At 44.7% G+C, this 15,600-nt stretch overlaps 1 protein-coding gene across 5 annotated transcripts; it reads right to left on the reverse strand.

Moving 5' to 3' along the window:
• Positions 1 to 8,815: 8,815 nt before the first annotated feature.
• RPS24 (ribosomal protein S24) lies at positions 8,816 to 14,943 on the reverse strand. Of its 5 annotated transcripts, XM_008696095.2 has the most exons (7): positions 14,856 to 14,942; positions 13,294 to 13,359; positions 12,990 to 13,199; positions 11,922 to 12,032; positions 11,793 to 11,795; positions 9,312 to 9,333; positions 8,816 to 8,902 (listed from the first exon to the last, which is right to left on the reverse strand). In XM_008696095.2, the coding sequence occupies exons 1-6, from the start codon at positions 14,856 to 14,858 to the stop codon at positions 9,331 to 9,333; spliced, it is 396 nt and encodes a 131-aa protein (XP_008694317.1). In that variant the 5' UTR covers positions 14,859 to 14,942; the 3' UTR covers positions 8,816 to 8,902; positions 9,312 to 9,330. The 5 variants fall into 5 exon arrangements, with proteins under 5 accessions (XP_008694317.1, XP_008694314.1, XP_008694318.1 ...); XM_008696092.2 differs by lacking the exon at positions 9,312 to 9,333 and having other exon boundaries at positions 14,856 to 14,943; XM_008696096.2 differs by lacking the exon at positions 11,793 to 11,795.
• Positions 14,944 to 15,600: the final 657 nt, after the last annotated feature.

The following is a 15,600-nucleotide window of genomic DNA, read 5'->3' on the forward strand; positions in this document are numbered from 1 at the left end:
ACATTAAATTAAAAGGCTCTGCACAGCAATAGAAACTATCAACAAAATGAAAAGGCAACCTATGGAATGTGAGAAAGTATTTGCAAACCATATATTGGATAAGAGGTTAATATCCAATATATAAAGAACTCATACAACTCGGCAGCAAAAAAACAATCCAATTTAAAAATGGACAAAGGAACTGCATAGACTTTCTTCGAAAAGAAGACATACAAATGGTCAATATGTGAAAAGGTGTTCAACTCACTAATCATCAAGGAAATGCAGATCAAAACCAAACCACAATGACACATCACCTCACAGAATTGGCTATCATCAAAAAGACAAGAGGCTGGGGCACGTGGGTGGCTCAGATGGTTGAGCGTCTGCCTTCGGCTCTGGTCATGATCTCCAGGTCCTGTGATCGAGCCCCATGTCAGGCTCCCAGCTCAGTGGGAAGTCTGCTTCTCTCTCTTCCTCTGCCCCTCCCCCTGCTTATGCTCTCTCTCTCTCTCTCTAATGAATAAAGTCTTAAAAAAAAAAAAAAAACAAGAGGTAAGTGTTGGCAAGGATGTAGAAAAAAGGGAACTCTCTGTACCGCTGGTGGGAATGCAAACTGGTGCAGCCACTCTGAAAAAAAGTATGGAGATTCCTTAAAAAACTAAAAACAGAAGTATCCTATGATCCAGCAATCCCATTCGAGGGTATGCATCCAAAGGAAATGAAATAACTTTCCTGAAGCAGTATCTCCACCCCCCATGTTCACTGAAGCATTATTTACAGTAGCTAAGACATAGGAACAACCTAAGTGCCCATGAACAGATGAATGAATAAAGAAAGTGGAAGACACAATACACACACAGTGGAATATTATTCAGCCATTAAAAAGGAGGAAATCTTGCCATTTGTGACAACATGGATGGAGCTTGAGGGCATTATGGTAAGAGACATTAGAGCAAGAAAATACTATATGACCTCACTTAGATGTGGAATCTAAAAAAACCCCAAACTCACAGAAACAAAACAGATTGGTGGTTGCCAGAGGCAGGGGGTAGGGAGTAGAGGAAACTGGTGAAGGCGGTCAAAAGGTACAAACTTTCAGTTATAAGACAAATACGCCCTGGGGATGTCATGGACGCATGGTGACTGTAATTAACAATACTATATTGTGTATTTCAAAGTTGCAAGAGGGGTCTTAAAAGTTCTCTTCACAAGAGAAAGAAAACTTACAACTAGAGGTGAAGGATTTTAGCTCAACTTACTGTGGTGATCATTTCACAATATATACATATAACAAATATTGTGCTGGACACCTTAAACTAATCCTATGTTAGATGTCAGTATTATCTCGATAAAATGAGCAAGTAGGAACCACCTAAGGATGGATTTTTTTTTTTTTTTTTAAAGGAAGAGGAAGAAATGACTCATGAAGAGCAAAGGGCTCATTCTGCTCTTGGGAGGGAAGTGAGCTCAAGGTGAAAAGGCCCAAAGCTCAGTCCTCTGCCCACCACTGATGAGCTGTGAGACTTGGGAAAAGTCACTCTGTGCCTCCATGGCCTCATTCATAAACAGAAGAAAATGAAGCACTACCTGCCTACAAAATGGAGGTGCCAGATCAACTAAAGAACTTTCTTTCTCCAAGGAGGCCTGCTAGAAAGATGCATCTTGTTTAAGACCTTTCCTCCACCTCCAAGAGATGCAGTTCAATAGCGTTTGCCTGGAAGTTGGACAATTTCTAACCAAACTGTCTCACTGTAGAGGATGGGAGCCAGCACAGGGCTAGACCCAGAGCCTCCCTTGACACCCTCATGGCTCTGTGACATGAAGGTCTACAATCCTCTGAAAACACAATTCCAGAGACTAACTGCCCAGGCACAGCGGCTCAGCAGTGAGCTGTATTATGCCAGTCCCCGGACTGAGGTGAATGCTAAAACCCCCTCCACTCTCACAGTCCCTCCCTCCGAGGCAATGTATATTCAGAATACATACTGCAGCTGAGAACAGGGTATAAATCCTTCCTTCTTCCAAGAAATGCAGAATAGAAATCTATAGCAAATCCTTAATGTCTAGAAATCTGTACTTATTAAAAAATCCAATTTGGTAAGTTCCACCTTACTGCCTTGCACCAAGTCCCTGGCAAGGCTTACTTAAATGGGTAGAGAAGATGGATGTCTTACACCAGGGCTTACAGCTGCCCTGCAATCCAAGTTCCTTGAGTAGTACAAGTCTGTCTCCTCGGTTCCCAAGGGCAAAATTTTATGAAAGGTGCTGAAAGCCACCACTCTCAGCGCCAATCCCTTATCCCACAGAGTAGGGAACGGAGGCCCAGAGAAGAAAAGGGACTTGCCTGAGGTCAGGAAGTATGGCTGAAACAGAGCTAAGGCTTGAAGACAGGTCTCATGACCCAGCACTCTGGCACCCCACCCAACCATTCAAGAACTGGATGGAGGCATCACACCATAGGGAAAACACTGAACCAGAATCGGACCACTAGGGTTCGAGTGTTCTTTCTCCCAAATAAACTGCAAGCCGCTTGGCTGAGGCAGCTTACAAAGGAGGAATGTGGTTTGCACTGGATCTGCAGAGGCGTTGCAGCACGGATGGGTAGACATCGCCATGAGCATGTGAACAGCAGAAAGCCCTGCAGGTTCAGCTTCCCTACGAGGGCCGAATCCTATAAACAAGATTACCACCCCCATTAGACCTTCTCCAAGAAGAGTGACCTCTCCAGTTGATGTGGCACCAGGCTTTATTCATGCTTCCACAAGGATAGCAGCCAGGACAACAAAGCAGGCAACATCCAAGCCTGTGACCACAGTGCCCCCTCGTGGGAGTCTATGTAACTCATCAGACCTCTTCATGACACCAAAGGAAAGGGCAGTGACTGGAGCAGTCCATAGCACCACCCTTCCTTGTGTCCACAGCCATCCCCTCTGGAATGTCCTCCCCTTCTCCTAATTCAGTGAGTGGTTCTCAAACTTCAGCCTCCATCAGAATGGCCTGGAGGACTTGTTAAAACACAGGTTGCTGGGGGCCCACCCAGTTTCTGATTCAGTAGTTCTGGGGTGGGGCCCAAGATTTTGCATTTCTAACAAGCTCTCAGGTGATGCTGACACAGCCTGTTCAGACCCACTGGCTTTGCCAATCTCTCTGCACCCATCTAGGCTCAGCACAAATTCTAGGTCTTTGAGGTGTTCCACAAATGTCCCCAGGCTTATCATACAATGTCAAAGCTATGTAACTTTGATCAAGTTCCTTAAGCTCTTTGACACTCAGTTTCATCTGTTAAATGTGGATATTAGTAGCTCCCTCATAGAGTAGTTATAAAGAGAAATGAGATACAGGTATCCCCTTCAAAAAACCTACCTTAACACCTGTTTCTACTAACCAAAAGAAATCCAAATATTTTCACTTTTGCAGGGGAAAAAAAAAAAAAAAGGAAAATAGCATTTCGTTTGTTTTGCAGTGCTCCCTGAGCAGCAAGAGGCACCACAAGCCCCTGGCCCCGAAATACACTCAGCATCTCAGCATCAAGACATAGCTGTGAACGGTGTTGTGAGCACCTGTGCTTTATCTCGATGTACTTTGGGCATCCATTACCAAGATGTTTCCTAAGATGCATCCTAAGCCTGAGAGGTTATTTTCTGGGTCTGAGAACACTCCAAAATTTTCCCATATAAATTCATAATTTAGTTCTTCACTTTACACCTTTTCAGGTTCTGTAAGGTTTCACAGGATCACTCCACTTTCAAATAGCTGAGAAAACCCCTGCAACAGGCTTCCTGGCACATAAAAAAGAAATGTCAGCTCTTCTGCCAGTTATTAGCAGTAGCAATAGTAATATTACTGTTCATCTGCCAGCTTCTTGAGGACAAGGGACCATTTCTCCTACTCAACAATTCTCAGAGATAGAAGGGACCTCAGGGACCCATGAGTCCAAAATACCCCTAACATAGTTCACCAGGAACAGCACCTAGTAGTTGTCACCACCTCAGATGCCTGTGTGCCACCCAGAACTCACCTGGGGAATTGGGGCAGGAGGTCTGGGCATTTGTATTCTTAACAAGCTCCCAGGGGCCAAGTTTGGGAACTAACGCAATCAGCTCTGTACCTCATCTAGACACAGGGAAATGGAGGCTCAGAAAAGTCCCTTGCCATCTATAGCCCCAAGTGGCTAGAGGCTAAGCAAGGATCAGAAACCAGGTCTCCGGATTCTCATCTAGTCCTTTTCCATCAAGCCAGATGGCATGGATGCCATCTCTTCAACCCCTAGCCTCTGGCACAAATCCCTGCTCCAGCATGGACTATGAACATTCCAACAGCTTAAGTATCCCCCATGCAGAGGAATTCAGCATGTGACAAGGACACTCAAACCAGTAGTTTTTATTCAACCAAAATATTGAACAAGAAAAACCCTTAGCCTGGCATACAAGATCCTCTATAACTTGCTCCCTGCTGGCCTCTCTAGTCTCATTTCCCTCAGGACCTTACTTGTACCCTAACCCCCGGATTGTGGATGGTTATTCTGGGGGGGTCTCACTTCCACAATCTCTGGCCTACCGAAGTTCAAGGGGTAGTGGATGGGGAAGGACAAATGAAATTGTGGAGGTGTTCGCTCCCCGGACCCACACTGACTGCAGAGCTCCAGAACTCAGGAAAGCCTCTACTTAGCCAGCACAAGTGAATCAAGCATCATACCTGTGCCCTTAGAGCCAAGCTGAAGTCTATCTTTGAAATGGAGTTTCTGGTGCCAGGATGCATTGTGCAAACCTGCTGGAAGCCACCGAAGTCACCAGAGGATCTTCCATCTCACCTACAAGCACTCTGCTCCCACCCTCCCCAACTCATCCCCACCTGTACCCCGACAATGACTGGGCTCACTTCATCCCACAGCTGCTACTTGTTCCCACCTCCCTGCGTACTCTTCTAGCTTTCAGCACCCTACATCAGAAAACCCTGCTCCTGTGCATCTGGGTCAGATTGTCCGTTAGTGGTATTCCCTCGTAAGCCTTCCAAGACCCAGTCAACCTGCAGATTCTCTTGCCTCTGGATTCCTATCATGTAATTTACACAATCGTGCACTGTCTGCTGCTTCACAGTGAGAAACCAGGCCATGAGACTGCGGTGAGTTAACCCCCCGAGCTTCGAGGGAACGGATAGTTCATTCATCTCTCCAGATCCCCCACAGGGACCAGGGTGCACAGCACCTCGGTCAACAGGAAATTCAGTTGGCCATCTACCACTTCAATTATCCCATGGCAATGGGCACCTTGTTGAGCACACAGTGGGTATACAAATCATGAGTCCTGTTCACCCTTAAGCTTTACATGCCCTGCAGACAACAGGTGCTCAATTCATAGTTCACTGAATTAAGGCAGTGATAAAGACTCTGGAGTCAGACAACTGTGCCCTACTCCCAGCGCCACTACTTGCATTAGTTCTTAACTGCTCTAAACTCTCCTATGTTGAGTCCGGTGAGATCTCTTAGGATTATTGTGTAGATTACAGAATTCAGAATGGCACTTGCCTTGGTCCCAAGAGTATGACCTATTAAGATGCTGTCTTTAAGAACCCAAAATAACTTGCCAGGGAACAAAGGAAGAGCAGAGCACTGCTAAAAGCTGCCTGACTAGTTGGGCACATGCAGCTAGCCACAAATCCAATTTGGGAGCAGTGATAAGGCAAGAGGCCAAGAAGCACCCCCAGTATTCACTGGAGACTGTAAAACCACCCCCTTCAGAGTCACCTCTTGCTTCTTTTCTCCACTCTTCAAAGATCCCTGCTACCTCTCATGAAGCCACAACCTCCCACCAGTGCCAAATTGAGGAAAGGAAGGTGCTCTCCCTCCCTGTTGACTCTGCTTAGTAAAGTCAACTTTGCATTTTTACAAAGGCTCTTTGAAAGACTGCTGACAGCAGAGCACAGTCTGGTTACTGTCAGGGCCGACAACGCTGGATCTCTAAGAATCCTCAAGTTCAACAGCACAGGCTGTCCACGATTTACAAGTGAGTTCCTACGAGTCCTTCCTTCCTATCACATATTGCTTAGCACTGCAGTTTCCAAACTGTTCTCACAGATGCTCCATCATTTAAGCCTCAAAATAGCCTCTTCAGCCTGGTCGGCAGAGCAGGTACCCTTGGGTACCCCAATTTAAAGTTAAGCCATGGGCACCTGGATGGCTCAGTCAGTTGGGTGGACTCTTGGTTTTGGCTCAAGTCATGATCTCAGGGTCGTGACATGAAGCCTTGGGGGGGGGTCTCCACTCAGCAGGGAGTCGGCTTGCGATCCTCTCTCCTCCCTTTGCCCCTCCCCCAACACCTCCCTCTGCACATGCGCACTCACAAGCTCTCTAAAATAAATAAATCTTAAAGAAAAGCTAACCCAGAGGCTTAGCTGGGTGGCTCAGTGGGTTGGGCGTCTGCCTTTGGCTCAGGTCATGATCCTGATATATGGAGCCCAGCATCCAGCTTTTCGCTCGGCGGGAAGCCTTCTTGTCCCTCTCCCTCGGCCTCTGCCTGCCGCTCCCCCTGCTTGTTCTGTAAAATAAAATCTTAAAAAGAAAAGCCACTCCAATCAGTTGACCAAGTGACTTGCCCAGACACCCAGCTGGACTAAATGGAAGAATCCTGCAGAAGGGACACAAAACCAGAGTGCAGGAAGAAGGTGCAAGCTAGCTGTAGGAGCCAAGGCCATAGTGGAGGCCATGGTGGACTGCACAACACCTATCCCGAGGCAGGCACCCAAGCACCTAACCTTGCCAACTACCATCATGCAGGAAGGTGAGGTGCTGTTGGTGCCTGATATTTCAAGAGGCGGAAATCTGGATCTTTTATTGTATCATCTGTCCAGTTTTCAAAATGTTGTGCCTGTGCAGCAGAGCTTACAGACAAGACTACCGGTTAGTAACTTCTGTAATAGCCCAGCCTAGGCAGCTCCCCCGGAAAACCAAGCTCAGCCAGAGTTAATCCTAACTCCCATCCCCAAAGGGGCTACACTGGCTGAATGACTGCCAACTCTGCCCTCCCTGAGCACATCCCAACAGAAAAGCTTCTTATCTTGTGACTGCTATCAACCTTCACCTCCACTCAGGCTCACCACAGCTGTGCCCTCTATCATGAGTCCCTTAGTACCCCACTCTCAAACCTACCTCTTATCCTTAATTTTGCTTCCATTAGCTCTGCTCCTGAACTTTCCAACCCCTCCCCCCAGCTCCAATTATTCTGGTGCCCTATCCCAGGCCAGCCCAGGTGTCACTTCTCCCAGCTCTCTCGTCTCTTCAGCTCCTCGCCCCTGCAGCACACTGCTCACCAGTCCTCTGCTTCCTTACCTTCGCTGCCACAGGAACCCCATCTCCTTCTGCAACATTTGCCACCAGGCACGAATGGCCTTGCACTGCTAGATGAAAAATCCCCCACTCCACATCACCTGTTAGCCATTTTGGTGAAAACTGACACTAGCAGTCCTGAACCCTCCCCACACCTCCACCCCTGGCCCTAGAAAGGGAACCCACAGGGCTGTGGGTTCCACAAACCCAAAAGTACAGCCTGAGATTAGCTACAACCCACCATCAGTAGGCCTCGGCCTGCAGGTCCTTCTTCAGTCAAGGCCTCTCACCACCTTCTCCAAAACATGCAACCATTCCCTCCAGCACCCTTTGATGCCTTCTGCTATCACAATTCTTGCTTCTTCCTTAATCCCCCATCTACCCAAACAAGCAAGTCTTTCACCCCCTTACCACTTCCTGATGTTTCTCTGGTGCTTTTCATCCACTTACCTGGTTCCTAATAGTATTTATAAGCTTGACTCCCAGATGGACCCATGTAAGGTACAAACCAGTACTATACCAACTTCAGGAAAAAATGGCATCCAAAACCCTTAAGCCATTAATGCCTCTTCACCCCATCCGAAATACCAAGCTCTCCAACTCCTACACTTTCTACCCTCTCATCAAAAGGCACCGCAACCCTCACAGTAACCCTTAAACAACTGCTTCTCAAAGCCAGGGCGCCTGGATGGCTCAGTCGGTTAAGCGTCTGCCTTTGGCTCAGGTCATGATCCCAGGGTCCTGGGATGGAGGCCCGTATCGGGCTCCCTGCTCCACGGAGAGACTGCTCTCCCCGTCCCTCTGCTGCTCCCTGTGCTGTTCTCTCTCAAATAAAATTAAAAAAAAAAAAAAAAAATCTCTCAAAGCCGAACAACTGACCAATAACCCATAGCTCAAGTCCTCAACCCTGATGCCTGAAAAAAGCAAACTCAGAACTGGCATCCAACAAAGAAAAAGTGACACTACATAACCCTCCATGTTTCACCAAAAGCATGTACAGATTTACCAAGCAACTACACACTACATTCTAATATTCATTATATTAACCTCTTTCAAATTCCCCACTCATAATACACCATTCACTTATCCCATAAGCACAAACCTACAATGCACCGATGATCTGGGCAGAACCTATTTACTTCATGATAAATGATGAAAATGTGGAACTAGTAATTTTCTACTGAGGCCAGCAAATAATTTTACAGTAATAAGAACGATGTCAGGTTCTAAGAACCAAAAGGAATTCACATTTCAAGTGTGTCTTTCAGATACTGGCCAACTAAACTGATGGCAAGTATTAACAATGAGCACACCAAACTGGCCCTATATGCTTTCATGTTGCCGATACCCTACACCCACATTTTGTGCTACGGAAAAGAACGACAATCCTACCAAGTTTTCACTAAAAGCGTACTGGAACATGTGAACTTGGGCAGCAGCTGAATGTGCTCTAACAGCAGAGTAATTTCATAACACTCCCAGTAAACTTCAAATACATTTCAAACAACCAGACACATTAACACTTTTGGTTTATTCATCCTGTCTTGAAAAATCTCCACAACCACCACAGATAAAGCAACCGCAGCACCTTTACTCCTTCTGTGAAACAAAGAAAAGGAAAAATTTAGTTAGTTAACCGCCTTTAAAATTCTTAAAAATTAAAGTTCAAAATCTTCAGCAAACTCCAAAATTAATGACATTCATGCAAAACAAGTATTAGTGACCTAAAATGTTTAGTCTGTGATCATACCATAAGAGCATCAAGAAATAAAACCTGCATTCACATTAGAAATGAAACAAAGAAATATTACTGTTTTAAAAACAAAACCATGTCACTACCAGTATTTAAAAAACTACGATTCTTGAAAGCATTCGTAAATCAACTTCTAAAACTATTATTTCACATGCAAAACACACACACACACACAAAACAATTTCACATGCTCTAGTCTTCAAATTACTGTTATCAGTAAAGCCTAACGATCCACATGAAAAGCTTGAATTATACCTGTTGTCCAATCTCCAGCTCACTGAATCAGTGGCGGGGAAGGGAGAAAGGAGGGAAGAAGGAAAAGAAACATTTCATTAATAGTCCCTTTTCAAACTCCAAAATAATCTGCATTTATATGCATGCAATCAGATACCTTAAAAATATTCTTAATTGTATACAGAGCGCTCCTTAAGACACACTCGTTTTTATTCTTCCCAATTTTGAGAACACCTCATGTGATTACTATGGTTCTTATGTAAACAAAGTGGCATGATGATTTCACAGTGAAGAGATCATCATGCCAACAGCAGTGCCAATCCAGGCTGCCACTGCCTATGTATACATGAAATACACATACCTGACCCTCAGCCCTCCTGCTCTGCTCAGCAACATCACGCTGGGCACACAAGCACCATCAAAAGACCCGAGAATCATCCCACACGAGTCTAACCTCAAAGAGAGAGCGTTCTAAATGATCAAGCCACTCTTTTAAAACCTGTCTCAGCTCAATATTTTAAAAGCTACTATTCACAGCCGCCAAAAAGTAGTGCAAATTATTAAAACCTGTCTCAGCTCAATTCTTTAGAAGCTACTGTTCACAGCCACCAAAAAGTAGTGCAAATTAGTTTTTAAAAAGGCAGAACTGGGCTGAAATGAAAATGCTTCAAATGCTCTTCAAACAAGAGACTATTTATTCCTTAATTTAAAACAAGTCTGTTGTACCCAAAAGGTAAGAGCAATTACCAATTCCAACATCCAAACAAGAACAATTAAAAGTAACATTAGTAAGACCGGCTATTTTGAGCCAAATACACGTGCTCATTTACACATTCCTTTCCCAGCCAGTTTTCCAGAGCTATGCTAGTGAAATGCACCAGTGCAACCTGAAGCAGGAATAGTGATGGCTCAGGTCCCCACAGGAAGCCCCCCTCCACACATCACCGGCGAACACTAACGAGGACTAACACACGGGGCTCAAAGGCTGAATGAAGACAAGAATGGGTTAAATGTCCTTTGGTTCTAGATCAGTCCACTGACTGACTGAATCTTTTTGCAACCTCTGCAACTTCCGTTGATAGATATAAGCCACACAAACAGGGACCAGTTCTAAGCAGCAAGCAGTTGCTCTGGCAGTTCATCCATTACTAGAACTCCATGGCTGGAGAGACAATGTGATTAGAGGCCTGGGCAGGCATACCAGATTTACTGCCTGGCGGGGAGTCATTGTTAGAAACGGCACACAGGGGCAGTGAGTACCAGTGTTTCAAAACCCTACTATCCCCAACCCCTCTGAGCCCGCTTTACATGCTGATTTAGGCTGCTCAAATGTGGAAAAATGTATTTAACATGGGGTAGTGGACCATTCTGACCAAAAACTTATGGAAAAAGCATATTTATCAAAGGCTTTAGTGTTAATATACAATCACCTTGGAATTTTTTCAATTAAAAGAAAAATGGACATCAGATAAAAAAAATTAGAGATCAATAAAAGCAATATAATGGTAGAAGGCAGCTTTGAGTGAAAACTTCCTGGACAGAGGCTTTGCCAGATTTCCTAGACTAGTTTATTACCAAAGCTGCCAAAGAGATCAATCAGTCCCCTGGGGTCCCCAAGGGAAAGACTGTTGATGACAAAATGAGAGGCCCCTTCCCAAGCCCTGTGTTAACTAAAGCCATTATCTGGGTACGTAACTCTCTGGGACAACAGCATTTCCGAAGTACAAGTTAAAAGATGCCTACTTAGTAGAGTACCCACCTTCCTCCACCAGGTCACTTTGCAACATAACATGCACTTTTGAGTTTCCAAAATAAACATGATTAAAAGTTTCTCTCCCTTCCTCATAATACACCATTTTAAAACATAGCATTTAAATTATAAGAGATCATACTACATAAAACTCTTGTTGTCCAAAAGCCAACATGCAAAGCATCAAAGCAAACTCCGTGAAGGTGATGCATCCCCACACCGTGCTCACAATCTCAGTACCTGCTAGACACTTCATTTCTGATGAACAAGAAATCCAAGAAAGTAGAGGGAAAAGGCAAAAAAAAAAAAAAAAAAAGTTCACAGAACACTTGATTATTTGTTAATTTAACAAACCAACACCTTAATTCCATTCAACTATTATTTACAGTTAGCTAGCAAAGCTGGTAAAAAGCTGCTCATCATTAAAATCACTTAAGTCCTAGCTAACTGGAGAGGACAGCACGTGAGAGCTCAGCTGCCTCTCCAGCATGCCAGGAAATCATGGGCCACATCGATTCAACGGCTTCTTAACCAGTTATCCGTTTTAAACAAGTTTAATCTTCCCTTTTAACAGTCCAAACCAATTAGCAGTAAAATGGAAACTTTTCCTGACAGGGCTTGCAAGGTGCCCACTAGGATCACTGAACCGATGTGGCCCCTGTTGTGCTGATCTGTGAGCTGACAAGGGTGGGCAAAGCTACTCTAGTGAGGTGTTAAGATACTACATCACGTAGCGTCTCAAAACACGTTACCTTCTGTAATCCAGAAGAAGTGGGAAAAGAAAAAACATTAAAAAAAGGTTATTAAGGAAACAAATCCCTCCTTTCTAGAAACTAAAGACCTGCAACTGACATTTCTGTATTTTCCTTGATGAACGATACCTTTTTGCCAGCACCAACATTGGCTTTTGCAGTCCCCCTGACTTTTTTCATTCTGTTCTTGCGTTCCTTTCGCTGTTTTCTTGACGTCTTTTTCTTCTCATACAGGCCATGCTAAAGGAAAAAGGAGTATCTTGTAAATGACTTGCAAACATCAACTCAGCATTAACTAACCTGGTAAGAACCATAACCAAGTCAGGCAGCTCAAGAAATGCAGCTTCCCAAATCAAAACTGTTTCAAGTACATTTAACAATACTCGTTTGTACTACAACAGAAAAGGTAATCCAATTGAGACACAGTATTCGAATCAGTGGCACAGTAATCAGATGTGCTCTCAGCGTTCCAATCTACTCATCTTCACTCTGCCCATTTTTGCACTTGCTGTTCCTGCTGCCTAGGCGGCTTCCAATCTTCACATAGATCTCAGCTTAAAGGTCACCTCCTCAGCAAGGCCTCCCAGACCACCCAACTAAAGAGTGCAGGATCTATCTACCCCACCATCATGATTTCCCTCATAGTTGTTCTATTGGAAGACTTATCTGATGGAAATGAAGAAAAGAGAGAAAAACACAAGTAGTACTTCAAAATAACAATCTGCAGTTTACGATCTAGAATCTAAGGGAGCTTGCTCAGCTCACTGCTCTAGTTCACTGCAGTGCCTGTCACTCAGGAAATGACCAAAAGCCTTTCACGATTCCTAGCTACCTATGAGGGTGAAGTCCAAACTCAGACTTTTAGAATTAAGGAGCTCAATTTGGTGCCAACCTTTCCAGACCCATCCCCCTATTTCCAGCGCCTATCTCCACAAGTACATTACTTGCCCTTCTAGACCCAGCTCAAATGCCACCTCCTCAAAAGCTGCAGACCCCATTACTGAAGCCCTGTACTCTACCTGTATAATTATCAAAGAACCTTCTCTCTTAACCGCTTTAAGTTCCTTAGGTCTGAGGGTTGTCCACCCCCCGCCCCCGACTGCTTGCTCTTGCTCATTCCACCACACCCACAACACCAACACAGTGCTGTTGAAAAACTCAGTCTTCAGCAGCTGTTGAACAAATGAGAACACCTACTCTTGCGAGTCTATGTTTGGGTTCATTTTTCTTTGCATAATCCAAGGAATCATAAATCATGCCAAAGCCAGTTGTCTTGCCACCACCAAAATGGGTTCTGAATCCAAATACAAATATGACATCTGGTGTGGTCTTGTACATTTTGGCTAGTTTTTCCCGAATTTCTGTCTTAGGTACTGTTGCCTTTCCGGGGTGAAGGACATCAATGACCTAAAAAGGAGTAACAGGTTTTAGTGCTTATTATTACGAAATGTGTCTTTTAAAGCAAAAAAAAATAATAAAACTTTGATGTGCCCTTCCTTACCATCTGTTTCCGCTGAAGTAGTCGGTTGGTCATAAACTTCCTGGTCCGGATAGTTACAGTGTCATTCTAAAAACATACATAATGCACTAGTTAACAACCCACTCAACCTTTTCTTAACCCTGCTGAGATTTTCTGAGATCTAGAACTGCCAATGGGTACCCACGAGCCCTATGTGGATGATTTATAAACACGAAGTCACATTTAAGATGCAATTCTGCAGCTGTAGGCACCACATTTCAAACGTTCAAGAGCCACATGAGCTAGTGGCGGGAATGTTTGAATGAAAAGGAAAAAACCACAAACCTCCCCCGAGCCTAACTCCTAAGACACATCTAACACACATACGTTCAGTACCTAGAGAACACACTCCACAGCTCTCTGGTATCTTCACTTTGTTATGGGAATCACTCTGAGTTTGAGTTCTCAAACTCAACACTACTATTTTGGTCCCACTACTTATCTGTTGGGACGGTCCTGTACATTTTAGAATGTTTAGTAGCACCCTTGCTCTCTAACCACTAGAGGCCAGTAGCACCCCTAACTCTCCAGTTTTCATCAAGAATGTCTCCAGATTTTACATGGTCCCCTTAGGGGCAATGGGGAAGAAAAAAAAAAAAAAAACCCTTGTGTAAGAACCCTTTCTGTGGAGTAAAACTACTTCGACTTGTACAAAACCTTATAGTCTCAACTACATTCATAACACCCTCACAAATTTAACACAAATGCTGCCACTACCTGCATGTAAACTACCCATCTTGCATGGCCAACTTTACACCCCACAAGAAAACCTACTCCCTTCTAAATGGCCCAACAACTTTTACACAAGTAACTACCTAGGAACGTGGGCATATAGCATGCTTACCCTAAAAAGAAATTTTACCCAAAAAGGAGTTAAAGGAGAGGCTTTCGTGACAACTGGTTGCTAGATTTCAATTTCAGTTTGAAAAACCACACCAAAGTAAGTTCACTTGAACAGTCCTCAACTCTTGAAAAGACTGGAGAGAAGAAAGAAACTACAGATTAGAAATGGGTGCTAAATCTTAACTGACAGCTCACTCGTCATGTACTTAAAGCAAGCTTTCTGTCTCCCTTTCTAGGGCCTCGGTTTCCGCAAAGTACAAGAGGTTCCATCCGGCTGACAATGTTTTAGCTTACACATGCGAACAGCTTCACTCGCCGCCACAACTCGCCCGGGTGGCGCCAGCAACGGCTTCATCTCTTGGGCTGCCATCGCCCGCAAGCCGCCCATCCCAACTGGGAACGCAGGTGAAAGGAGTCTCAACCCACCCCGCCCAATCCACCAGGCTCCACGAAGCCGACAAAAGCAGCAGGGGCCCTCGCGGTCCCCAGGACTGGACTCTGAAGCCCGGCGTGTCCGGGTCGGCGGCTCAGCCCGGCCTCCCCGCCGACGGCTCCGGGACTCTCGGCAACCAGCCTCCGTCAAACACAGCCAAAAAAAGAGCGACGGGACTTCGGGCGGCCGTAGCACAAACAGCAGGACTCGGGGACGAAGGATGGCTCAGATACGTGCCGGATAACTGCGTGCATCTGCAGAGACTCACCATGATGAAGGCCGAGCTTCACGCAGCCGGAGAGGAAAAGAGAATCACTATTCGCCGGCCAATCATATCAATGCGCACGGAAGGACCCCGAGCGCCGCCGGCGTGGGGGCGTGGCCAGGCCCGGGAGGGCGGCCGCACCAATGCCGGATTGAAAGTGCCCAGGCCCTCCCCCACGGCTCTTCCACGGTCTAAATTTACGCAAGCACGTGTTCAATTTCGGTTCAATTCAATGTCTTGAATTTCCCGTACTTAAAATTGCGGTAAACCGAATTATAGTTTAAATTGTCTCAATGCGCGTTAAAGGTTCGTAAAGCTGGAAAACATCTTAGGAGATCCTGTCGACCAGCCTCCTCATTTTATAGCGAGGGAAACTGCAGAAACGGACTCAAAACCTTTGTTATTTTATCTACGCAGAACTGACCGTTTTAGTTTATTGCTAAGTATTGCTTTTTTTGAGATTCTCTGGTAATTCTCTGAATTAAAAATATAATACTTTCTTTAATTTTTGTTTTTCCGAAAATCTTAGTCCTTACAAAAAAAAAAAAAAAGCTTTTATCAATGTTTGAACCATATATTTGTTAGTTGTTTAAAGTGACATGGTCATGCAAAAACAAAGAACATACGTGCATGTTCAAAAAGAGACATTAGGACCTCCAAAGTTTAGCGTGGAAGAGGAGATAAAGGTGCAGGCTTTGAGGATAGATTTCCTACATTTTTCAGAATAAGTTATATATATACATTTATT

The sequence above is a fragment of the Ursus maritimus genome, unplaced genomic scaffold (genome assembly GCF_017311325.1).
Source record: "Ursus maritimus isolate PB19 unplaced genomic scaffold, ASM1731132v1 scaffold_7, whole genome shotgun sequence".
In the NCBI taxonomy this organism is placed as follows: Eukaryota; Metazoa; Chordata; class Mammalia; order Carnivora; family Ursidae; genus Ursus; species Ursus maritimus.